The sequence below is a fragment of the Harpia harpyja genome, chromosome 5, assembly GCF_026419915.1.
Source record: "Harpia harpyja isolate bHarHar1 chromosome 5, bHarHar1 primary haplotype, whole genome shotgun sequence".
NCBI classification, from domain to species: domain Eukaryota; kingdom Metazoa; phylum Chordata; class Aves; order Accipitriformes; family Accipitridae; genus Harpia; species Harpia harpyja.
Genome location: NC_068944.1, coordinates 11,061,378 through 11,088,319, shown reverse-complemented (window position 1 = coordinate 11,088,319; position 26,942 = coordinate 11,061,378). Strand labels below are relative to the sequence as shown.

Sequence of the window (26,942 nt, the reverse complement as noted above, 5' to 3'; positions counted from 1 at the left end):
AGTTCAGGAGACCGTTTGAGAACAGTGGGCATTCTGTTCAGCCTTGCCATTAAACAGGGACCTGAATCTCTGTAATTTTAATATGAAAATAATAATGCGCTTGTGTGCTTTGCAGCTTGGAGCCCACTCTGTCATAGAACTGTACGGTATTGCCCCATATTAATTTCTAAAAGACGTTTTTTCTGTATAGATTGGCTGAAGAAATAGCTCAAGTTCTAAAATCTGATGGGAAATGCTGGGATTTGTTAGAGGGCTATGAATTTTTCCCTTAGCAGTGACATGATATTCACATGCCCAAGCCTGCAAAACAGATGATCTTACTCCCTTTTTAAAAAAGACATAGGCAGTAAAATCATCACTCTGCAGCAGAGGGTGTATGTCATGAATGCAGCAGAAGTTACTACAAGGGAAATAACGTGTGATGAAATGTAGGACCGTTGTCACACATGCTGTATGTAGAGGGAGAGGTAGGAGGTTTTCTGAGACATCCTTTCCAGTCTCTGAGCATGTCTCTGAAATTTAACATCTTTTAAATATAGGTATTTTGCTGAGAGTATTAATGCGTTATGAAATAACTAGATTATTGAGTTGGTAGAGAAATGTACTCCATTTCAAGAGACAAGTGGAGTGTTAATAAAAAGAAGAATGGAGGAACATTTTAGACTTCAAAGGAAGCAGAGAAAAATGAAGTGTGAAGATAAATATTGCTCTGATGATCAAAGTTGAAAAGCGAGCTTTAAATTCTTGATTTTTTTACCCCTAAGAGCTGGTTAATTCTTAGGTGAAAATAAAGTAGCATTCCAATACAATCCTGCCTGTCTGGAAGGAAACCAAGTACAGAGCCTTCCTCAGGGTAGTGGTCTTCTAAAGTTCTGCCTCTGTGATTATGTGTCCATGAAATCTCCTTGCCTTTCATTCCCCCCCCTTCCTCTGTGTGTGCAAGAGTGGGTGCACTAAGTCTTTGACTAAATTGAATTTAGCATATAATTACTAGCATGAGAGCTGGCAATTACAGATTTCAATGAATGGCATGTATTAAATGTCAAACAGCTGCAGAGATCCTTGGAAATCTACCTTTGTTTCCTTTTAACTAAATAAATACCCCACCTGCCAGGTAGTAGTCAGGCAATTGGCAAATTCTGTAATTATTATCTGTCTTTGAGCTTGGTATCTTTGACATTTTGAAATTTTCCCCATGCTGGTGGACAGCCAGTTATTTGCTGTTTAGTATTACATGAGGACACATAACAGGGTCTGTATAGTTTGCATACTTCTTTTGAAGGACAAGACAACTAGAAAGAAAAGTTAATTTTCTGGCTGTGATGCAGTAGGCAGTTGGACACTGTGGAAGGACAGGGACCTTGCTGACTCCACGTGCGTAACTGCCTGCTACTGACAGCTACACATCACCATGTTTACGTTGGGGAAGAAACGTAGAAGTCTTCCATTATCATTTAAGGTAAAATGTTGGGTGGTATCAATGAGGAATCAGTGTGTTTGGCAGTTCAAAAGACCGCTGTCCTTCAGAGAGTGGTGTTTCATGTGGCTAAGCAACTGGTGAGAGAAGAAGTGAAAGAACCTTGCAGTTTCACAGTAGTTAAGGTGTCTGCTGTTGGAGTTAGTGCATTTAGTGAGGGATGGGTCCATTGAAGTCAATGGAGTTGACTCAATTGAAATTGTCATCTTTAAAGTGCTCAAAAATAGAGGGTTCCAACCATATTTATGTAGCTCTGGATAGAATAGGAACAGACAGTTAGTGGGATGTTTGCAGACACCCGAAGAAGGACAAAGAGGTGTTTGCAGGAAATTAAGGCTAATTGAAAATAGGAAGAATAATTTCCTTTCCAGGTTTTAAGAACTTCCTGCTCTTTTTGTTTTCATTTATCCAAATCTGAAGGTGTGTGGACATACCACTGCATGTAGCATTTTAGGTTTAACTATGTCATGCTAGCCAATTTATGCTGTCAGAGTTTAAATACAATTTTGACTCAAGACCAAAACCCTATCTTTATTCTCATATCACAGCAGATGGACAAAGCTACGGAAATATTTTGCAAACAAATAAAATGCAGGGAGCAATTGTTTGCATAAAGGAATATGGAGATGCTACGCTTGTTTTGTCAGCTTTTATTAAAAATTCAGCAAGTGTTTTCAAATTGTTATAAACACAAGATGTTATTAAATAGTAAATTTTAAAAACTTGGTCTCTTAGTCGCTATCTATCTGTTACTGAATATTTCTATTTAGACTTAGATCTGTTAGAATTGCCAGAAGGCACTGACGCTCCCTGTTCTGTTTTGATATAGGAAAAAGTAATCCAACCTTGTGCGCAAAGGTATAGAAGACAGCTAGGCCTTTAATTGACAGCCACTGGGCATTGGCCACTTAACTGCATTTTTTGCTTTTCGAAATCTCCACCTCTGTCTAGTGGCAAAGAAGAATTAGCAGCAAAAAGGAGCATGCATGCCTCCAGTTAGTCCACTTACAAATGTGAAAAATACATTCATAGTACCCTCCATGGACAAGCTAAATGCATTTTATTTCTCCCTTCCAGTTTATTCTTCATAAAGAGATACAGTAATTAGGTTAACTTTTACTCTTAAAAAAATCTTTTATTTTTCTTTAGGAATTATACTTTGAGGTTCATGCCTATACCGATGAATGATGCTTCCCAAGCACTGAAAACAAACCCTGAGAAAACAGAAGAGGCACTACAAAAGGTATAGCATATACCACTGACATACAGAAATAAAACCACTAAAAATAAAGTAATAATTTTAAGTGGCTGTGATTTCATGCTTGACTTAGTAAGAATTCTAGGCTAGTTTCATTGATTGATTTGCTTGGATATATATGTAGTAATCAAGTTCTGCAAGAGCATGTAATGCTTTTTATTGCAAAGAGTGGTTGGAGTGAAGGCTGATGGAATGCAGTGGTGTAGTATCAGAAAGTCATAACTAAGTAAGTGCAAGCTAGACCTTGTATTGCTGTATGCATAACTATGAAAGGGAGAGTTAGCAACTGGCATGTTTGTTACATATGTTCTTGTGTGTGTTTCCATGTGTGTAGAATTACTGGTATGCGTTTTTCATTTTGGCATTAAAAAGTGCAGTCAGCACTGTAGAAGACAAAGGATGCTCTTTAATTTGGAGGAGGATAAAAACATTTACTGCCTGCATTTTATACTGTACATAGAAAATTCACACACTATATTGCCCTAAATAAACAACTGTACCAACACGTTCTTTTGGATGAAGAGGTGTTGACAGTATCTGTAGCTGTTCCACTTGCATGAGTTATAAAAACCCCCAGCTGAGCTTAAATACATTAAATCCTGCGAGCTCAAAATGAGCCTCCTGCTCAATCAGAAAGCACACAGTTCACATCTCTCTAATCAGTAGTTTTCCTTCAGCCAGGGTAAGGTCATAAAAACCTTATAAGTAGTTCTTACAGATAACTGTGATTAAAAAGCAAATCTCTTATGATCCTTATTAGTAAAGAAGTTTTTGGTTAAAGTGATTCTCACAGGGAAAAGTGCTGGTAGTTAGCGCCTTTTTCTTTGATGCATGAAAATGATCTAAATTCTGCTTTAAAAAATCTGAGTCATGGGGGATGGACATCTTTCTTACATCTCGTTTAATATAATTGTGGATAGGTTCATATCTAGAATGATAGATGCATCTCTGAAAACAATATCATGAAGCTTCTGGCCATGGGGATTTAAATTCTATGTGTTAATTGGGCATTATGTACAAAGAGCATTTTCTTTTATTCATTTCAAAGTTGTTAAAACTGTTTGGCCCTGAGTTTGTTTTAACATGTGTGGTTCGGGCTTTCTTTACACAACACGAGGAAGTTCTCTCCAAAAGAAGGTCATAGTCTCGGGAGTGGTGCTGTGAGCGCAGCTAATTCCATGCACATAGGAATGCCTGCCCACATGGACTGAGCTGTCGTGCCCAGCGCAGGGACACCTGAACTGACTGACTGACATCTCAGGAGAGTCTGTAAGCTTCAGCACACCACAGCTTGAGTACAATGAGAGTGCTCCTGGCCTTGGTCCAGCACCAGATGGACAGAGCAGCTAGCCTCCTGAGCTCCGGTATCTCTGCAGCACACTTTACTTACAGTGTGGGCAAACTGGATAAACCCTGCATTACTGTGGGGCATGGTCAGACTGTTCCAGCTCTTGCTGCTGATGCAAATTTAGAGGTGACCATCCCTATTAGCCTCTGCCTCACAACGTGCTGGCCACTCCACCCATCCTTTTCTACTCTCTTCCTTTTGGACCAGATCCATCACCTTTGATGAACCTTAAACAGTGTACTAGTAGGGTTTTTTGATGTGACGAAATTTGATAGAGCCAGGTTAGAGGGTTATTCTATGTGCCGTTAAGCTGGCTGATGGTAGGTGTTTACTGCTGGTGACAGTTGTGGTAGGCTGTGACCAGCAGCTGTGAGTAGGAATCACTTGTCTTTGAAGCGTACTTATGCACTGCTTAGCCTTAAGTAGCTTTTGAACTGAGGCTCCTGTGTCAGTTAGACACTTTTAGATATTTTCTCTCTAGACCGTACTGCTACTTAAATCTGTGTCTTTACAGTGAGCCAAATGCATCTAAAAGAAACGAATCTACTATCTTGTGTCATTATGGTCTCTACAACAACGCTTTGTGGACAGAGTCCCTGTAAATATTTCTCAAACCTGGTTCTACTCCAATGTCAGCGTAACTTACTAAATTGTTCAAAATAGAAGACTAATTCAGAAAACAGTGGCCAAAGCACAGTGTTTAATGATGTTTCACGAGTTCAGTGAGTGAATGAATATTGTCCACTGTGATTATTAAGCATTGAGACATACAGAATAAGGTTTGCAGATAACAAACAAATACTTAGGCGTTTTTTCCTGTCACTCCCTATTTCTGATATGGCAGCAAAATTGAAAGCAGATTACAATGTGGAGAGTGGAATCAATTTCCTAAACTGGCTTTGTTTTTTAGATAGAAAACTACTTGCTTCGTAATCATGAGACCAGAAAGTACCTACAGGAGCAAGCGTACCGGCTGCAGCAAGGCATTGTCACTAGTACTACTCAGCAGGTGAGAACTTGTTCTTTACTGGTACTTCTCGGTGTCTAAAATCTGCTTGGGGACAGAGTTCCCCTCATTCTGTCAGAGTAGCTTAAAGCAGGATGTGCCTCTTGGATGATACTTCATTTCCCAAGAAAAAATAATTATGAATGATAATATTTTTGGAAGGAAAAAAAGCTTTTGTGAGAGGGAGGTCTTATGTATAGTAGTACTGTGTAGAGAAAGACCCGAGCTATTTCTGAGTGAACTACTGTTGGAACCAGGAACAGTATAGTTCATTCGTGCTCAGGAGTCTGACTTTTCAGCAGGCTCTCATCAGTGTGATAAGCATCACCATAAGGCTGTGCCAGTTCTGGTGTCTGAGTCAGTTCTAGTCTCTCTGGCTAGTACTGAGCAACCATGTAAATGTGCCCTTAGGTACCACCAGAGCAAATAGCCTTAGAGAGTAAGTCATCATCTACCTTACACCTTCAGAACTGTGGGTATCATGGGAAGCTTTATTTAGCGGAAGGGAGCAAAGGAAGGTAGAAGTCTTTTGTGCTCTTTGTAGTCCAGACAGCTGAAAAGGCTTCCTGTCTAACACAGCCCAAAATGTTGCTTGAAGCTGGGAAGCTTTTGTGTTTTGTCAACCACTGCCAGGTTTCCTAAATGCCACGTGTAGTTCTGTTTTGTTTTCCTTTCTCTTGAGAGGACTACAAGCATTTTCTGTGGTAGCTTACCATTCTCTCTGTTCTAGTGTGCTTCTTGCCAGTATGCCTCAGGGCTGTTTTCTGCTCCAGTACACCACTGAAGCAAGGTGGTGTAAGCAGAATAAAACTTGTCACAGCCTTTGTTTTAAATTTACTTCCATGTTTGTTGGCACCAGTTGTGTTCCCATGCAAATGGGAGACTCCAGCAAACAGGAGAGGAATATCTGTTTTGCTCTTCAGCTGAGTCAATGAAATTTCTCTCTGTTCTCTGCATATTTTTTTGGTGAATCTTAATTCAAAGTGGCCTTTTTCTACCTGTGTTATTAACATTTAACAGGACAGAGTTTTATTACTAGAACCTGAAATTATCCTCTAACCTCTCGACAGAGAAAATGGTATGTGGAGATGTACTGGCACTAAAAACTGCAAGAGCAGCATCACTTTATTTTATTTTAGTAATTTATCTGTTCCAATGCCACCTTTTTTACTCAAGTTAATAATCTCCATATGAATTAAGTTTAGATCTTTTTATAGCTTGGTGGTTTTAGTTGTGCTTTCCTCCAATAATCACACACACATCAGGTTTCAGTAAATGTAATTTATTGTTATTTTGAAAGTAGAGCAAAATTACTCATTTCTGTATTAAATTGTGTGCAATAGGGATGGATTTTAAAAACGGTTTTGAGAGAGAGCTGGAAAAGATTCTCTAGTTAGTATGGTGGAATTGCATTATTATTCCCAGAGTGTATTTTTTTTTTTTTTTTAGTCCAGATGTCCCGATGAGACTTTCCACTGTCTAATAATTAATTAGCTTTTTGTACTTATACAAAAAAAACCCCAAAACCCTTTGAAGAGGAAGAGTCATGTGGAGCAGAAAAGGAGCATGCTGTGAAATTATTCCAGTTCTCGTTGCTAATGATATAAGATGTTAGAACTCTAGACTTTCTATGATGATGACACGTGCACTCAGATGTTGCTTCAAAACGTCAAATAGCCTGTTCTAATGAATGCTATGTGGGCTGATAAAGACTTTTAGCTATTATATCTCCCTGCCCTGTATATCTTAATCAAAACTGACTATATGTCAGGCATTCTTATTGGTTTGTCTTGTACGGATACAGATATACCACCTGCCCTGTATTTGCAGCATACTGAATGAATTGTGTTGCAGATACAGATTAAGCTCAATTTAGCCTACTGTGAAAGGTCTGGTGGAAACTTCTCCTTCGGTAGTTAGAGTTCACGTGCAACTAGGAATATTTACATTTTGAAATAATACCTCAGAAGCCTGTGCAATTGCATTTTGCTTAGACAGGAGAAGTCTCTGTTGGTGTTTGAATGGATAGTGACAGAGCTTTCTTTTGCTGTCTGGACTTCTTAATAATTCAGGGACCTTCAGAGCTAAGCGTTAGATATATCGACAACATCTTCAGCATTAAACTTGCTCGTAAAAACGGAACAACACTTGAACTGGATAACTTTTTGGTTATTTGCGTTATCCTGGAGGTAACTGTGAGGGAAATATGCCAAAGCATTTATTTTTTTTAATGGTAAAGTTTTATTTATTTTTCCGATGTTTAGGTATGTCTTTCTGAGATATAATGCTTTCTTTCAGTAGCATAGATATACCTCCAAGCTCTGATCATGCATTTCCAGATTGGTATATTGTCACTACAAATCTCATCATGCTACTATTGATTTGCTATCTGGACTGAATTCAGTTTGTTTGACCAACATTCTGATGTTTTGTTTTCTATTTCTTTTGTTCAAGTAGATGATTGACAGAATATGTGTAAAAGTGCAAGATCATCTCAACTCTTTAAGAAACTGTGGTGTGGATGCTGTACAGGAAGATGTCAAATCTGCAGAACGGCTTATGCGGGATGCTAAGAACTCCAAAACAGTAAGCCTTTCCCAGCATACTGGTAATACTGAGAGCAGTTCAGTGTGTGCTTGCTTTTGTCTCTTTGGGGAGTTAAAATAACAATGTGTCACAAAAGAGTATATGTTCAGATGATCAGCTGTAGGTAGTATTTAAAGTGACAAAATAACTCTAATTTATAAAGACTTTGATTTGGCAGAGGGATTTCTGCCTATTCGTCCGGATTTGAAGACAGGTAGTGATGAGCCTGCTTTTCGAAGATATTTGTTCTGTCTTACAGCTCTTACCAAATCTGTATCACCTTGGTGGAGCTTCTTGGGCAGGAGCGAACGGTTCACTCTCCAATCCAATCCAAGAGACACTTGAATCCATGGCTGGAGAAGTCACAAGGGTTGTGGATGAGCAGCTTAAGGTCTGTGGATAGATGTGTTGCCATCTCTTACTTGCAGAAAAAACTAAATCTGACATCTGTTGCTAACTACAAGTGTGCCACACTTTTTTGTACTTCTCCATATAATTGTACATAAGCTATCTTTTCATTATTAGTTTCTTATAACTTTGTGCTTTATTATCTGGGTGCTTGCCCAGTTGGAATGAAGAAAAATGCTTTAGAGTTTGCAGTGGGCAGAAGGAGCATATACTGTTTATTATCATCTGATTTTATCTTCTAGAAGGGTAAGACTTATCAATTGCTCCTTAGGCCCTTAATAAAGGCATCTCTCAAGCACCCTGAAAAGTCTCATGCCCTGGAGAAAAGTACTCACTAGTTAAGGTATTCCACTGGAGTGAAAGCTGCTTTTCTGTAGACTACATTGCAGAATTTTTTTCCCAGTAACCACTTTTGAACGTGGTGCAGAATTTCCACTTTAACTGTTTGGTTTGGATAACTTGTATGTATTGAGAACACCCCAAGAATTAGTACAGGCAGCTTTACAGGAAATCTTTCCACAAGTTGCCTGTCAAACCTCAGTTCTTCAAATAGATGTCATTGATCTGTAAATATTCTGACCTGTGTGTTCAGTGAGCTTTTGCTCAGAAACTTCTACGTTCAATTATGTTAGATCTTACTATATAATAAGCAAGGAAGAGTCATCCATACAGTATGTGCAAAGGTATTAGTCCAAGAAAAAGTCAAGGCGGGGAAACTTTGGCAACTGTTGGGATCTGTATGGAAGCTGATGAATTTAAGAATATGGTTCTGAGACAGTTCAGATCAGCTTAAGTTTATGACTAAGATACCTTGCCTGTGTTTTGCTATATTTAAACTTACCGAAGAATTTGAAAGTGAAGGTTGAACTTGGGTTGAAACAACATGAAAATGCTTCAGTCAGTGGGAATATAATGAAGAACAATAATAATACCACATTACTAATTACTTTTTTGAAATTAAAAAGTTAATGAGGAGGAAAATGATGCTGAATTTTTAGTATTTTTCTCCCTTTCCCCATTATATGAAATAAGGTGAAGATTCTTTATCACTTTTTTAATTTCTGCAGACATGAAAGTGATTTATTCACAAGATTCTTCCCAGTGGAGCTTCTAGGCTATTACTGGGACGGGAATAGTCAGGTCAACCCTTCATGCAGGGGTCATGCACTTAAATAAGTCCTGTGAATTTTGGAGAGTCTTAGAGAAGGGAGGAAAAAAAAAGCCTCTTCAGCATTTGGAATGTTATTTATAGTTCCTGGCATAAGATTGAGTTAATGGGCCTTCCATTTATGCTTTTACACATTTACAGCAAAAGGCACTTTAGCTCAACCATTCTAACTTTTACATTTACTTTTGATTTGTGTGGCGTTAAAGTTTAAGTGCCTTACAAGAAACTATAAAGTCATAATGCTCTTTGTATATTGTAACACTCATTTTTATTAATTTTACGCTCAAGGCTGAAAGGTTCTCCTTTAAGTTCTATGGTGTTGTACTTTGTGTGGAGGAGAAAATTTTGAACATGGATTAGGATTTTTTTTTTTTTCCTCAGTTGTTTAGGTCAATTCAAAACATCATATGCAGTTTATTATTTGTAAAGATAAGGGAGCTCACATAATTACAATTGTTTTTGTAATTGTTGGGGGAAAAACGTCATGTGTGTTGTGAGGGGAGTTTTGAATTTTAGCTTCCATAGCAACCAGAGCCTGATTCTAGAAAGAAGTGTTTGGAAATTGGGTGAAGTCAATGAATGCTCTTCAGGCAAATAAGAGATTTTTTTAAATTTTTTTTTATTTTTTTTACTTCAAGAAAGGGAAGGGGGGGAAGAAAGAAGTTAGAATAAGGAAAAGCAACATCTTGGAGTGACTTGAGTTGGCCAAAGGAGAAATTATAGGAAGGCCCTTCCTTGCGTTTCTGTTCTCCTGCTGGTGTCACTGTGGACACACAGAACCCAGAGATGCCTTGTTCAGTTGGCAAAGGCTCGAGGGAGAAAGGTAGGCAAGATGAATGGTGCTTAGGCAAGAGAAGATTGTTTTGTAAGGACAGGAGCACTTAACTATTCATCCTAAATTCTGTCCTAGTGCAAAGGATTTGTTGGCTTCATCGCCGGTTCCATTTTTTCTTTAGATATCATCATCCTCCAGTCCTTTTACTCACTGTGTCTTTCTCGTGAATGTTAATAGGCATTAATTGTGGGCAGGACATTGTTCTCTTCTTTCTGTACGCCTGCTGACTGGCACTTGTGGCCTTGTGACTGAAATGTTTGCCCCTCCACAGTCAATATTGGTAGCTGTGAGTTTCCGTCACTGAAAGGTTTTGGGTTGGAAGTAGTGGGTGGGGAAAGGTTTCTGTAGATATGATAATAGTCATGTGAAATCAACAGATGAAGTCCACTACTGAAGAAATTATGTTCAGTTGTGCACTTAAAGAAGATTTCCAAACTCCATTTAACTTTTAAGTTGCACATTCTCTGAGTATTTTGAGTAAAAGTAAATTTTGAAGTTTTCAGGTAGGGTCTTTAGTCTTTCCTCCTACTTCCCACTGACACCTTCACACAGCATTTTTTCACATGATTCATTTGGAAAGACCATGCTTAGACTGCAGTTGTAATTCAACATAGCAGGTTTTTATAGCTTTTATGATTGTGATCCATCAGTAACTCTTGGGAGGCTGAGTGTGATTTTTCAAGGTAGACTACACAGTTGCACCAGTGAATGAATGCCATGGGAAAAAATGCATGTGTTGGAAATTCTCATTAGTAGTTTACCTGGCTCAGTGGTGTCTACCATTGAAGATCTTCGTCTTCCATGTGGATGTGGCTGCAGGGGCTTGAAAGTCTCCTCATTAGTGTTATGGCCCCAGAATCTGCTTGGGGATTGAAGGAGGGAGTGTGGGAGGAGTCCTTAGCGTGCAGAGAGCTTGGGAACCCAGAAACAAGCTCCATATTAGCTATAGTGGCAGTTGTCCCTTATACCTGTAAATCAAAGGATATAAAGATCAGACTTCCCTGGATGTTGTGGCTGCTTCATGCTGCTGTGTTGTCCTTGTGAATCTACACTTAAAAATCAGTCAATTAAGAGCTACAGACTGAAAGATGCTGCTTTGAATCATTAAAATTATCAAGCAGTAATGGCATTTTTGTTTCTTACTCAGTATCCACATACACCATCAGCAGGGGAGACCTTATTTTAAGAAAAAGAAAGCTGAGGGAGTTGGGGGGTTACACGGTCCTGTTTCTGGAGTGTGTATGCTTTTCTTCTGGTTTAGGGTTTTGATCAGTCGTTAAAAAAGAATAGAAATTGTTGACTGCACCTAAGGTTCACTGTGGACTTCCATGTATGTAAATGAGATCCATAGATTAAAGGTTTGTATGCCCACTGCAAATCATACTTGAAGCTACTTCTTAATATTTGGCTAGTATATCCCAGCCCCGTACAGCATGCCAAGTTCTCATGAATCTCCTTTCTTCATATACTGATGCCTCTTACAAATTGGCAGGTCTGGAGCATTGATGAAAATTGCTGATTCGGGGCACAGTTTAGAGCAAAGGCAGCTGCAGCAGAGCATCCACTGCTTCTCCAGCATGCAGAGGCAGCAGTGGTGGGTGCACAAGGGAAGCTAATTTATTGTTCTGACAGTTAAACACAGAGATGTAAATGTTTCATATTTGAAAAGGCAAACAAGTACAGTTGTAGGTCATTTTCAAAACAAGTATGTTGCTCCTCCTTTATTTTGTAAAATGCCTTTTAGATTGCAGCTGAATTGCAAAATGGATTGGATCTTAGGAAGAAAAATTATAAAAAATTAGCAGTCTAAAAGTGTCATAGTGCTATGCACCAGAATAATGCTGCAATCTTCCAGCTAATGAAAATCTCAATACCTGATGTTAGCTTTTGCTTACTGTGCTGCAGACGCTCCTTGAGTCTATGGTGGATGCAGCAGAAAACCTTTGCCCAAATGTAATGAAGAAAGCTCGCATCCGTGAAGACCTGATTGACGCTAGCACTGAGAAGATTTCCATCCCACGCACTTTCGTGAAAAATGTCCTCTTGGAGCAATCTGGAATTGATATCCTCAATAAAATAAGGTACTTTAAAAGACTAAGCAAACAGAATTGGTTATAGAATTTGGATTTTGGGTTGCGTGTCTGTGTGTCTGTGTAGTGGAGGATTTTTTGAATGCTTTTGTGACTCACAAGAAACTATATTAAGGCATTCAAAGAGCAGGAAATTGTCCTACAGGTCTGGTGAACTTAGTTCAGGAGATTCAAATATTTGGAATCTCCAGGGATGTTAACTTGATCATTAAGGCATGTGCTTCTGTTTTATTTAGTAAGAGTTTTGGTTTATGGTACACAAATAACATTTTTATGACTTGATACTTTTTTAAAAACCTATTTATGTTCTCAGGTAACAGTGAATTACTGTAATAGAAGGAAATTGCACTTACTTGCTTTGAGTGTTAACAGTGCTTTGTCTGTTGCTGCATTTGGTCTTGTCCTGTAGCTGTAGCAATCACTAAAACTTTTGGTTGCGTGGGAGTTGTGCACAGCAGACAGACATACTTAAAAAATGGAAACTTGGATATTCATACCACAAACCTGGAGCAGAAACAGTTACCTTAAACAACTCTTACTTCACCCTTTTAAAAAAGGGGGAAAAAAAAAAGAGGCTTTTACCTGACCTTTTACTGCATTTTTTTTTTTTTTTTAAATTAAATATATACCAGGGAATATATTTATGCAGTATAATGTAGTTGACCTGTACTTAAACCTTTGCAGTTGCCATCATTTGGCTAAGGAATCCTTTCTGCTTGATGGAAAAGCATGTCATTTTGCATTGTGATGTTAGTATCTATGCAGAAGAAGAAAATAGTAAGACTTAGAAATTAGTTTTGCAGAGTGCAGCAAAACTGGCAGAAAAAGGTGTTAAAGACTTTAGCTATGCCTTCGGAGTGTTTAAAATGGTTCAGGGAGTGAGTTTTCTTCGCTTCAGTCCGATCAAACAAATCTTGACCCTGAGACAATAATATGAACAATAATGTTCCTTCCACCTGTAGAAGCTGCAACTGGCAGTGGGGTGAGGGTGCCACACTGTCACCCTTCCTGCCTTATATTATTTGAAATTAATGTATAGGTAACTGAGGGAAATCCTTCACTCTCTTCTCACCGTGGCTTGGCCACCATTCTACCTCTGTATGAATTGCATTGCCTTTCCAAGGAGTTTCTTACCTTTTTCCCCAGGCTTTCTGCAACGGTAGTGCTAGCCCCAGATAGAAATAGCTTTGTTAATCCAACACAACTCAGTCCAGACATAAAAACCTTAAAACAAAATCATGGTAGTTGCTGGCAAGTGTCAGGTGAAGCAGTTGGCCTCGAAACTGTAGAAACAGGAGAGATGGAGCTTTGGGCTGCATCTCAGGCATATGTGCTTGTCAGCTGCAAATCAGCTGCCCTCCACAGCCTGGGCCTTTTGTGCTGTGGCCAAAGACAGGACCCTAAGGGAGCAATTCAAGGTACACATTTCCTTGATAGGAAGTTACCAGCGAAACCTCAATTCAGTGTACAGGGTGTGTTGGTGTTCCACGTACATCTGTGTAATGGGAATGGCTGACGTGGAGTTCTTGAGACAGAAAGTGGTTACCTAGAGCAAAAAGAGGAAGCAAACTTGTGATGGCAAAGACTGGAGAACCAGCATTGGACAGTTGTCTGTCAGCTGGCAGACAAACACAAAAAGGAGTCGAGGAAGTAAGTGGATTGTAGTTGTTCAGTGTAGTAGTGTTAAACAGGCAGCACTGTCCCGATCCCATTCATCTGAGATTCGTGTTTCTCTGACTTCAGTGGCAGAGTGTTCCTTACTGAGTTTCACATGTGTCTTTTATTCAGCTCTCTTGCCCAGATGTTTTCATTTCAGCTCTTAGAAAAATGTTAGAAGCAGGTTAAATATGGTACAGAGGGCTCTTGTGTTTATTGTGTGATTCATGAGTTTATTTCTGAAACCTGCAGTCATGTATCCTGACACCCTCTAATGTTTTACTTCAAATGAAGTGACAGGACTGTGGATAATTGTCACACTGCTGAACAGTAATAAAGACAAAATTCTCCTGCATGAATTAAAAATTTCTCCGTCTCATTTTTAATCCTCACACAGTGAAGTAAAGCTGACAGTGGCTTCTTTCCTGTCTGACCGAGTTGTAGATGAAATCCTGGATGCACTTTCCCATTGCCATCACAAACTGGTGAGTATTCGCGTGGTTGATATCTGAATGTGCTGGGTATCTTAACAATGCCACTTACATTCATAAGTTGTTCAGTTTCTCCTTAGCACAGCTCTATTTTGAAATTGGTCTTACTTTCATTGGCATCACTGACATAATTTGAAATATGATCATGGGACTATTGCCTCTTTGTTTAAGGAAGATACAACCTTGGAAGAGGCCGCATCATATATTTGTCCTATTATCTTTTCCACTACTGTCAGATCTAAAACTAAAAATGCCATCAGGATGCAACAGTGAGTCATTAGTTAAGAACAGTGTCAGTGCTTGTCCTGGTGAGATGATAAGGGTTGGTTGCTCATGAAATGAGAGGTAAAATTTCATTCTTTAGAGGAGGGGCTGCTGAGACCTTGTTCCCAGAATGAGTACCTCTTGAGGCTACCTCAGAAACGTAGGTGTCAGGTTTGAAGAGAAAGGGGTAGAAACGTAGGAAAGGAAACAGTTTGTTATTTGAAGGTGCTGAGCTGTCAGGAGGCACGGTTACTTATTATAAAGGTACTTGCTTCATCAAGCGAAGAAGAAATAAACAACTGTGTATGCAGAGAAAAACATTTTTATTTCTAATGCAGTGGGCCTCTGTAAGTCAAATCCAGTACTGTTTTTTTAAAGAAGCCAGGGGGTGGTCATTCTCCTGATTGAAATTGCTCTTCATTTCTGGTGGAAATTTCTCTGGCTTCAGCTTGCAGTCATGAATTTTTTCAGATGCTTTTCCCCACAAGATAAGGGAACCATATATATTTTTCTCTATTTCCTCTCCATGAAGTCCTCATACACAGAAAACAAATCACTTTTTTTTTTTTTTTTTTTAAATAAATTAAAAGACTGGATTATTTGAGGGTGCATCTTCATGATAGAGAGCAGCATTGTGTAAAGATACAACCTCTGGTCTCAGGAGCTATGCAGCAGCATCAGTCTGCTGTGTGAGTGGCTACTTTAATTAGCTCCAGTTGGTCCTGGAGCAGGCTCAGCTGGCATGAGCAGTGGGCCGTTTCTCTCCAGTGGTATTGCACAACTTGGACATAACCCGACTCTTGCACAGTAAGTCATTTTCTCCAGCCTTTCAGTCACTTCAGTAACAATTCTCTGCACTTTCTCCAGCTGTTTTAAAAGCCTCTTTCAAAATTATGATCCCCAGAACCAGACAGACTATTCCAATGTTTTAACCAACACCTTATATAGGAGTGAAATTGGTTTTCTCCTCACGTTCTTTACTCCTCGTATTTACATAGCCAAGGAGATAAGAATTCCTTCCTTTTGTCAGAGTTTCAGTGGTAGCTCATTTTCAGGACTGGGTTTGCTAGATCTCCCTCCCAGTAATCGCTTCTGGACGCTTGACACTTCGTGCTTTTCAGGATTGTGTCCATAGGTAATTGCCAGTGCTTTTAGTTCCTAGGAATGATTGCCTGTACATTTTCTTTGAGTTGATTTACTTTGTGATCCGTTTTGGCCTGCATTAGTAACACGTCCCTTTCACTGTTTAACTCTCCTGTGTTTCTGTTAGCTGCAGATTATTTCAGATAGTATAGCACTGATGAAAACACTGAAGAGTAGGGATCTCAAAAATGCTGGTAGAGGAACTCCTGTCTAATTTGTCAGTGTTATTCTTCAACTGACAGCTGCAATCTGAGAGCTGGCAGCTAGTTCTTAGTACAGCAAAGATTAAATGCACTGATAGACTTCTGTGCCAGCTCCTTCAACTGGAGTGTCACGTACTACTAATTCAGCCACCTACAAATGTCTGTGTATGTTGCATTGACATAGCAGTGTTTGAGGCAAATTTGAAAAATAAACATTGTTCGACAAGACCTGAGTTTGCCTAATGTGATGACGATTAGCATTAATTATTATTCTAGCCGTTTTAGTGTGATTAAAGATAAATCCATAACAGCTCTCCAGTTGTTTTTCCTGAGTAGACACTACGCTAAGTGAGCTATAATTGACTCAGGTCATCTGTTTACCCTTTTGATGGTTAACAAAACTACAATCCACTGGTTGTCCAGAGTCGTGCTGATGTTAAGCAGTGGACTACAGCTCTCTGTAGCTGCCTCTTTGAAGGCTTCTGTGACTAACTGATTTGGGCCAGCTGATCTTCAAATACTTGCTTTTAGCAGATGTTACTGAATTTTCTCTTCAGTTACCAACAGAACTAGAAAATATTTCATCATTTTCCTGACAACATGAACCCACTCCATTCCAAGTACAATCTAGGGTGGTTTATATAACTTTCTCTGTGTACTTCTTAGTAACCATTTTTGCTATGCAGGTCTAAAAATGGATTTTATTTTTGTTAGAGTTTTTCCTCTCTGATACTTTAAAAAAAATATATCTTATCCCATAGATCTATCAATGATGATTTTTTTTCTTTTTATGGTAACCCATACCTATTTCTTCAGTGAAACAGAACTGCGGTATTTAACAAAGCTGTCCTGTTTTTTGAATAGCAGGTGTTAACATTTTGGCCATCTAATAAATATGAAAATTATATTAGCTGAAATGGTACATGTCTTTGTGTTATTTAACTTAAAACAAAAGGTTCAGGACAAAGCTTCTCTTCCACCCTTTTATTTTCTTTACAATAAAGGCAGGACAAATGCTGAGGAAGCCCTATAATACCATTATAAGTCAAAAGTAGGATGGCTTTTTATCTGACCTTTTTCCTTTTCTTTTTTCCTGTTAGACTTTCTCCCTTCCTTCTTAGAATGTGTGATGGAAGGGGTTTTCCATCCAAAAAACCTAAAAAACCAAACCCAAAACAAAACAAACCCTGCGCAAAGATTAACACGCACAACTGAGCTTGGTCTTCTAGGATCTGTGATCACTTAAGTTCTGTAAGCTTTCTGGTTGGGTTTGGTTTGCCTTTTTTAACAGTTTGGTTGACGTGCTCCTGTCTTTATCCTTGCCACCAGGCTGACCATTTGACCAGACGTGGCAAACCGCTTCCACAGCAAGAATCACTGGAAATTGAGTTAGCTGAAGAAAAACCAGCTAAACGCTCTATCATCACAGTTGAGGAGCTGACAGAGATAGAACGTTTGGAGGATCTGGACACTTGTATGGTAAGACACATTCCTCAGCCCATTTGGTTAAGCATGCAAATAACTGGAAGAAAAATGTTTTTCAAAATGTCATTTGGCAATTTCATGATATCAGGAAACTGAAATTAGGAATTGGCTTCTAGAGAAAATAGAAAAAATAAATGTTAGCTTGTTAACATTTTGTCTGAGTTGCATATTGCTGTTCAGCAAAGGAAAAGCTTTTCCCTTTTCTTCACTTATCCTTTCCTGGTACCTGTTCAAGGGCCCTTGCCTTGCATAGATTGCTGCAATCAAGCTAATACAATAAACGTCTCTTCCACTGACCACAGTTTCACAGAGATTCAGTTGCAGTAATAAATTTGACCATGCTATCCTTTGACAACACGCTGCTTTCTGCCTTTGTCTTCATTCTACTTGACATGGATTCCTCTGAACAAAAAATGCTTCTGCGTGGAAGTTATATTATTGACCATGAACAGAAGTTGATTATTTTTTTTTTTTTTTTTAATTAGCTTTTAAATGTATGGAAGAAGTCTTAAAACCTTGAGACTGGGCTGCAAGTGATCCTAGAGGGCAAGCTTTTCAAAAGTAATTGAGTTAGGAGTGTGAGATGCAGTAAAAATGCTGAACATAAATCACTGAAGCACCTTATAAAATCCCATGTGTGACTTCTATTGTAAAGATGGTTCTGTGCCATTTCATGATTATTTGAGATGTAAATCCACAGAATTACAAATAAATGGGTTGCTAACTGTTTTCAACCTCAAATTCCCCTCCACCCAGCTCAGTCTGTTGAGGAACTCTCAGTGGACAGGAACTTCAGGGAGCACTTCTCTATTACAACTTAGTCTAATAGGTGGTCACTGCTGTAAGGGATGGGCTTTCTCCTCTGCCCTCCTACCTGGCTCATTGGCCATGTGCTTTCACAGGGCAGAAAAATTGATTGCATCTTTTTGTAGAAGAAGTTTTGTTGTTTCAGCTCCCTGAACAGACATACTGCAGAGTCAGCCAAGTACAGCTCGAGAGAAGGAGCAGCAGGGTTGCTGCTTTCTGCAGCAGCTATCTGTTGGTCTCACTTAGCTATAAAACAAAAACACGCCTTCATTGGAAATACCAGCTTAAAATAGTTCTCTCTCCCTTCCAAATCTCCTTCTTCACCAAGATTTGATTAGATGCAATATTTGTCTGAACGTCACAAATTCCTGAGGCATGTGGTTGTTGGTGGCATCATCTGGCTCATCGCTGATACTGTCAAGTTCTAGAAGCTTTCTGTAGCCCACATTCAGTAATCATTCTGAGCCCTAAATCCTATGGGAGAGAGATGTGCCAGTAAAATACGTGGCATGTGAACACTGTACCTGTAAGTTAGTTTCTGTATGCTGGCTTCATATATAGACAAATAAGCTAAGCGCTCATTTTGACACCCCACCCTCCCCCTTTAAATTTATTCTTGCAGCCTGTTAAGAATAATAATACTGGAAATATAAAAAGTAGCTCCTGTCTTTATCTCATATCACCATGGTTATATGAAAGGATCATATTGCTGTGCTGTTATCTTTCACTTTGGTCATACTAAAATAATGGAAATGTGATGATGCTTACACTCTTTAAAAGATGCATTAGATGCTAACTGTACTTATCTTCAGAAGTGTTTATATGTCTCTTCATTCTCTTCATTCCTCTCATTCCCTTCATCTTGCACAGAGATTCAAATACCTTTGTGACCCAGATTCTCATCAACATCTAATTTCTGAAAAGAATGAAGTATCAAATAAACATGAGGCAGTAATCGTAGTCAGTGCTAAAGAATCCACTTACTAAAAACTGTAATCCATTTTTAAGAACTGCTTTTTGCATCCTGGGTGCAAGTGATATTGGTTGCTGTTGTAAAAATATATAGATAGATAGATAGCCCCAAGAGGCTGAGTAATAGGGGGATTTTTACTGAGCTATTGTTCTTACTGTGTTTCTGCAACTAAAAGCATCTTAAGAATGGATTTCTTGCATCTTCTGGATGGAGTTAGTAACTTCAAAGATAGTGCTTTCCAAGTGGTGTATTTTAGCTGTGGAAAATCCTATGGATTTTACATACTGTCTTGGAAAAATTAACCTGATTTGTGGCAGCTTTTGGGTGTCATACAGATATTTATGTGGAAATGAGGAACCTTCTGAAAGGGGCATCAGTGAATGCTTTGTGAGCTGGTCAGTGCAGGAAACGGTTATGTTGCTGAAAGATTTTACTAGATAGAGAAGCATATGGTTTTATGAACTATAGCTATGAACCTAATTTCCTTTGATTATTTTTAATCTTAAATGAGAAATAGCTCTTTAGATCCAACTTCCAAAATGGTGTTAGTCTAGAACGATGTCTTGTTTAGCCATTGGAAATCCCTAAGCATTACGAAGCATGATGATAAAACAGATGTGAGCCTTGTGAGTAGATGATGCACCTGGCTGTGTATTCTGCAAACTTCGAACCTGAAGCCTTGAATTGCAGCTTGGTGGTGTGCATGTTTGGGAGCCTAATCTCCTATTGCCAAAAGAAATGGAACGTGGGATGAGGCTGATCATGTTGCTGGGATGCCAGGAAAAACTCACCTTTTCTAAGTTCTGTTTATCAGTTTGCTCCAGCTAGTTGTCAAGATGCCTGGGGAAGAAGAGATTTTGGTCTTATAGAAGAGGTACTGAGCTTGGACCACTGTTTTGGGGGGAGCTGCTTGTTTTCCATTTGCAAAACTGGATTCATTTTGCAAACCCATTATTTCAGCAAGCCTGTTCTCTTCGCTCTTTGTTTTCTCCAGTAAGCCTATCGAGGATCAATATTCTAGCTGAGGCAATGCGTACAACAATGTGTTGTTATTCAACCAGCCTCCCTTGAAGCTGTATTTGAACAACGTGGGGAAAAACTGGATCCAGGTTCAGTTTTGACTCTATGCTTACAGATAGATTATATAGCACTGGAGCTAGGTAAATGACTATGAGTTGAAGTAAATGTATTTGTAATAAAATGCTTATGAGCTATTTGTTCTTATATGTGGATTGAAAGTGGAAGACAGGAAGGTTTGTTTATAAAAGTTGGACTGGCAGCACAGGGATCTGAAACCTCCAGTGATGGAGCAAACAAACAGGCACTGGTGTGTTTCACAGCCTGCCCACCTATTCTCAAGCAGGGTGCAGAGTGGCTGTGGCTGGGAGGATTTTCCTGCCAGGGTAGAGAGTTGCCATCCATCCACTTCGAAGTTTGATATGTATAAACACCACAGACAAGACAGAATGAAATATCATGAATAGGCCCATGAAACGCACCACTGAAAAACAGATTTTTAAATATCATTTCTAGTATTTTTTGTTGTCGGAATTATGACTTACTATATACCAAACTGTGCAGTTAAAGCTTATTAGCTTCAACTTAGGATATGATTCTCATCCCGCCTTTAACGGTGGCCTGAGAGTCCATAATATGAAAAATTTGTCAGTCATACCAGAATTTGCTGTCTGTTATATGAGTTCTGAAGAACGCTAGGAGCGATTGAGTGGTCCAGCATAGGACGTGATAGCTGGAACGTTATGGGCCTGAGAGTTTCTGATCTCCCTGAGCTGCAGTACAGTAAATTAATGCTTCCCTAATCTACATCTGTCTTAGTTGTCTACATTTAATTAGAGCTGCATTGATGGTAATAAGTCATTAGATAAAAGTTGCATGCAAGTAAGATGGAAAGAAGAATCTTTATGCAGAAAATTAGTTACTATTCTCAGATTAAAGGAAAAACCATGGCCTGCTTTTCAGGGCTTAGACTCAATCATGAATTAACTTCATAAAATAGTGTGGTTTCTCTAAATTTTTCTGTGCATATATGATGAGAGTCACATTTCAAACTAATGCATACATTTTAAAACTACATAAAGGACCCTTTTTTAGTGAGATTGAGTATCATGTATCTTGGTATGTGTAATTGTGTAGGTAGATACTAACTGGTTTAATTTTGCATAATGCTTTTAGTTGTACTTTATTCTTTCATAGCCATTAGTTCTTTGCAGAAGTAAGAGAATTAAATAGTGCTCAACTCCCCACCAAAAGGTAAAGGAGCATCTTTGTTAGATTATGTTTAAGAGTTCTGTTCTAAAGCTTTTTTTTTTTAATCTATTTGAATGTTCGTTTGGCTTCCAGAATACTAAACGGAGATCACCAGAGTTGAGCCACTATTTAAATAAAAGTTTTGAGAGAAATAGCTTTTTTACTAGAAATCCGTGTACTCATTATCTTTAAAATATCCATTTCAGCAATAAAATTTTATTACTATAGGTAGTAACAAGCATACAGCCAGGATAAGTATTGTTTTTAGAGCACAGAAGAGGTTATTTGCATTATGAAGAGGTATGGTAGGAAATAGTTTGAAACATGTAAAGGAATTGTAGGTTGTAATACACAAGTATGCTTGTAAATCTTCTTTAAAGCATGTCAGAGTAAGATTGAAATGCTTGGATGGTAAATTATGTGTTTGCAAAAATGCTTGTAGCTAATAGAAAAGGACTGCCTGTGATGAATATTGTATCTTAGCCATTTCTCATTTATTTCTAATTTTAACCATAGAGATGGTTCTATGACTTTAATGGAGGAAAGATTAAAAAAAAATAATCCCATGAGCAATATATTAATGTTTTAGTCTTTATTGAACAATAGATTTCACCTGTACAGTAGAGGAGAAGATTTGCAGAAGTAGCAGAACACTTGTAGATTGGTGGTGTATGTTTTTTCCTGGGAGTGTACTAACTAACTATTGTCAAAAAACTAGCAGATTAGTCCAGTATCCAGGTGAAGACTTATGAACCTGGGGGTTCTGAAAGACAGGGAGTGTACGGACGTCGGTTTTTTCAGAGAAAAGGGAGAAATTGCACTCACCACACCAGGATTAAATTTATTTTTTTAAAAAAAGAAAACTCATAAAACACCACCTGAAAGCTTTTCTCTCCCCAGCCCCTCATCCAGAACAAATTAGAATTAAAACAACAGAAACCCCTTCAGTTGCTTTCACTGGAGGAAGGAGAAAATCATGGTACAGACTCATGTACATGTGCACTGATATTGTAGGGAGAAAAAATAAAGTAGAGATTCTCTGGTATGCCCTGACATACTACCACATCTGATTCTTGTCGCTCTCTGTTTACCTGCAGCAGAATTGTCTCAGGCAGAGATAGTCAGCTTTTTGGATGAAAGACTGAACACCTACTGCAATAAAACCCCAGTTCCTGTTGGACTCTGTGTGTTCTCCTGTGCTATAAATAAAGCTCTAGCTCTGCGACTGGCTTAATCCAGCAAAAATCATTGGTCTTGCTGAAAAGAGCATTTCCACTTTCCCCTGTACACAGCGCATTCTTTCCTGCCCACACCCTCACACTTGTACTGGTGTTCACACAGCCTCACTCCAAACTGGGTGTGGGAATTGATTCAGCTGAAAATTAAGCTTTTTACAGAGGATTTCTCTCCCAGGTTAGTTTACAGACTGACTAGTCCTCTGGTTGAGTTCACAAAACAAATCCTGAGCGGCAGGAACAAGCAGGCAGGGATGACAGCAAAGGCAGCAGCCTGGATGAATGCCGGATTAAATTGATTGTGACACTTGAGTTTCTCTCTTGTATGCATTAGCAGAAATAGGCCTTTGATGTGTAGTAAATACAGCACTCTGTGGGAAGCTAGGAATTGGCATTATGGTATGTGAGAGTATTCTTGGCTTCTGAAAAGGCTCCATCACAGGCATGTGAGCAAATCTACTTCAGTGGGAGTCCAGTAATATTTCTGACTCACCCCAAATTAGGACAGTTTATGAAAACATCACCAGGAGGGGCAGAGCACAGTGCCCGCATGCTCCCTAAGCCCTTCCCTACACATGCAGTGCTGTGGCTAAGAAAGTAGGAGACAAAGGGAGACGGTGTGATAATTTTGCAGAACCTGTGAATGTATTGTTTATTTGCCAATTGTGTGTTTATATGTTAGCCTCACCATTAGTATTGTGATTACATTAATTTTAATTGTGAATATTTGTTACCTGTCTTTTCCTGGGTTCTTTTATATATAGTTTTGCAGCATTCTCAACTGCCCTTAGAGGTCCTTATCTGTGTTTATTCAATGATTGTTACATGTATAGACTACAGGCTACCATCTCTTTCAGGCTCATGAGGGGCTGTGTGTTCCCAGCTGAAACGCTTTGAAAGAAACCTGGCTTTCAATGTCTTTTTCTTGGTCTCTGAGTGGAAGGAGGTGATGGATAATTGATATATAGTATGTCTTTCTTAAACCAACTGAGATTTCTCAGTCACAGTTCAAAGCTGTTTCTCATAATCTAGGGTACATTATTGGCACAATATGAAGTAAATGAAGAACGTGATAAACTGCTTCTAGTAACAGCACTGCACGTTTGGTTAAGAAAAAAAGTGTAAAATTGGAGACTGTTTTCTGCTTAGGTTAAAATGAGAATTGTGAAGTGCAGCTGCTGGGTATTCTGTTTGCATGGTGGCACTTCTGTATCAGGAGCTTGTCTTCGCATAATACTGATGTTTTGTTTTACCTTGGTAGACCCAGACTTGTATTTGGGGTGGAGGGGAGGGTGTGTAGTTACATCCTTTGTGGCAGTAGTTGTCTTACTGATACTGAGTTTCCATCATTTTACTTCACGTGTCGTGAAAAAGCCACATTGAAAGGAGAGTTCAGTAACAAAGCACCCACTGAAACGCTGGTCTTGAGAGTTTAACTTCCCTGCAGTGGTTTTAAGAGGGAGTTCACTGCTAAGAAGTTAGTCTGTGGCAGACAGAAAGGTCTTGAATATGTAGCTGTGCGGTCTATAGGTAGCGCCAGCCCTGGCTGCTGAGTCCCACCATTTGCCACTCTGCTAGCAAGAATTCGAATGCCTAGGCTGAAGGCAGAGTCATCTCAGCAGGCGCCAGCTGGCCGTTGCAGGCTCTAGCCTGCTGGTGGGCACCCATCCACCACTTGGTGAGAGAGGTGACTATCTGGGTCACCTGGGTTTGCTTGCCCTGCCAGCCAGCAGCAGGGATCACCCAAGTGCTCACTTACTTCAGAAAAAGTTAACAGGTTATGAGGACAAAGCCCCTGTGCACGGGCTGGATCAGGGGGCACGTGTGGGATCCCTTTTGCCAGTAAAGCTGTGGAGTCAGTTGATGTTCAGCACAAATAGATACAGAATTCATCTTTCCACAGTCTCTATTTATAAGAACCTGCTCATTATTTCCCATGGCAAATTAGCAGGAGCGCCTTTGGAGGAGTTCTTGCCAAAATCTAGACTTTGTAACCTTTGGCAGAGGGACAACAGCAAATAGCATGAGAATAACCTCTAACAGTGCTGTTTCTGTAGCATACATCTGTCTGTAGCCACAGTGCTTCTTGATTCAATTAATATCTAGCAAGTTGACCTTCTCAAGTGGTTGAAGAGTTTTCTCTATAGGTTGCATGGTCCTTTCTGCTGCTTCTGATTCTTCCAGCGTCTCAAATAAATAACCTGGCATGAGTTACTTATCTGTGTTATATAGGGGAGTCTTGTTTATTCTGAAATCTGGAAAGCCTACTGAAAATAGCACGTGCAGAAGTCTGTCCCACTAAGAGTGCTTCATGGTTCTCGCTTCACCCAGAAGAACAGGAGGCTTGTGATTTTTTTGCTCTGCAAAATTGATACCTCGTATTGCAGGGATAAAGAATAACTGCTCACAGGAAGAGGGGAGAGGAAGTCTGTGCTAGGGCAGGCAGTTATTGAGTACCATTACATTTTGCTATATTTTGTCAAGGAAAAGGAGGTTAGGATGAACTGTGTTACTGGAATAGAAACTTTTAAATAAATAAATAAATGAAGTCAAGAGTACCTAGTGCCAAAAGGCTAGAAGACAGCTTTCAAGTCATCAAATGTAATCCCTACTATCACTGACAACTGCATCACACAATCCTATTCATAAATTTATCAGGCTTCCTTTCAAAACATCTGTCTCAGACTAGAGGAGAACTTAGAGGTAAATAGATTCTTCTGATGTTATTCAGGTCAGCTAAAGCCTCATTGCAAAGTGGTGGGTATATCTCTGCGGTGAGATCTTTCTTCATGTGAGTAAAGATCAAATTACTGTGAATTTTCGAGGTCAGTAGTCACAGGATTGGAATACTGATCTGAAACCAAAAGCATTAAACTGGTGAAAAAAAACTTCAAGTAAGCAGATGTTAAAACTAAAAGGAATGAGCAGGATAGAAAGACAAAGTGATTGAAAAGTCAGGGTAGTTTCATTCAAAGCTTATCAGAACCTCTTTTCATTCTGTACTTTTTAGCTGTGGGTCATTTCCAGTATCATGGTATTTAGATACTCCAGGGGAAGTTTGTGTCCATACTCTCTGAGAAATTGCAGAATCCAGTGCCTTCTTGCCAGTCAGCACTTAATTCCACGCTTGCAGGTGAGCAGTCCTGCTTTGAAGGGTAGGCATCTTCCTCTTCTGTCATGGTATTTCTGTCCTTCCTAGGCTCATGTTCTGCCCCATGACAGTATGACCAAGCAGCGTTATTTGAATCATATATCACACTTAGGTGCTGGCACTCCATAGACCTACCTTTGAGTTTTGCCATCCTCTCTTGGGTAATTATGATTGACCCTTTTGATCAGTTTGTTTGAGAGAAAAAAAAATCAAAGACTCTACTCAAGAATTTCTGTTTCCCATGCAGGGTCTTAGACTATTTGCTAGTTGCCTGTCAAGATATCTCCTGGTTTTAATAGGGAGATATCTTGATACAGTAGTTCCTGACAGGACTTAAAATTCGGAAGGTTGGGTTGTTGGGGTTTTTTTAATGTTTGAGTTCACAAAGTATATCTCAGTGTCTGAGGGGTATAAAGATTTACTGTGTGTGCTGGAAAGATGTCTGAAACAAACTTCAATGAGAAAAGAGCAGCAGCTCAAGTATGCCTGGGTTTTCAAGGTTTTCAAGTTCTAACTTCCCATCATAATTCTGAGCAGGGAGGCTACTAGTCCACTTCCCCATCCAGGGCAAACTGTATCTGATTCACTGTGGTGAGTCTCCCTGTAGCAGTTCTCCTTTGAAATGTCACTGCTTCAGTGCAAATGATGCATCATCTGCCCCCAAAGGGTTTTACGATGGTGGGAAGATGACTGGTGGTTTTTGCCTGAATGACTACTTACCCTTTTGGTAGCTGTTCACTTCAGGTTGTCAGAAGAAAGGAGAGATGCAGAAGCTGTGTTGGTTCTCAGTCCTGGGAGGCTGTAGGGCATGCAGATACAACAGTTCCTGTTCATAAAATCATAGAAGGGTTTGCGTTGGAAGGGACCTTTAAAGATCATCTAGTCCCCCCCCTGCCATGGGCAGGGACGTCTTTCAGTAGATCAGGTTGCTCAAAGCCCCATCCCACCTGACTTTGAACACTTCCATTCAGGAGTACTTTGCCTCAAACTTGCTTTAGTGATGTTATTGCCCAGGGCACCTGATACATATGGTAGCTGTCTTTACAGAACTAAGAATCTATTAAATAGCTGTCCACCCCTCCATACTTGC

General features: G+C 39.3%; 1 protein-coding gene across 7 annotated transcripts in view; it reads left to right on the top strand.

The window, feature by feature from the left end:
* The window catches only part of CARMIL1 (capping protein regulator and myosin 1 linker 1), a 196,565-nt gene that overhangs the window by 134,916 nt on the left and 34,707 nt on the right, over nucleotides 1–26,942 (top strand). For all 7 annotated transcript variants that reach the window (XM_052788667.1, XM_052788665.1, XM_052788668.1 and 4 more), the window contains 7 exons: nucleotides 2,627–2,720; nucleotides 4,994–5,092; nucleotides 7,547–7,675; nucleotides 7,935–8,066; nucleotides 11,992–12,167; nucleotides 14,230–14,317; nucleotides 17,263–17,412. In XM_052788667.1, the coding sequence (XP_052644627.1) occupies nucleotides 2,627–2,720; nucleotides 4,994–5,092; nucleotides 7,547–7,675; nucleotides 7,935–8,066; nucleotides 11,992–12,167; nucleotides 14,230–14,317; nucleotides 17,263–17,412 (868 nt within the window). The remainder of the gene's footprint in view (nucleotides 1–2,626; nucleotides 2,721–4,993; nucleotides 5,093–7,546; nucleotides 7,676–7,934; nucleotides 8,067–11,991; nucleotides 12,168–14,229; nucleotides 14,318–17,262; nucleotides 17,413–26,942) is intronic.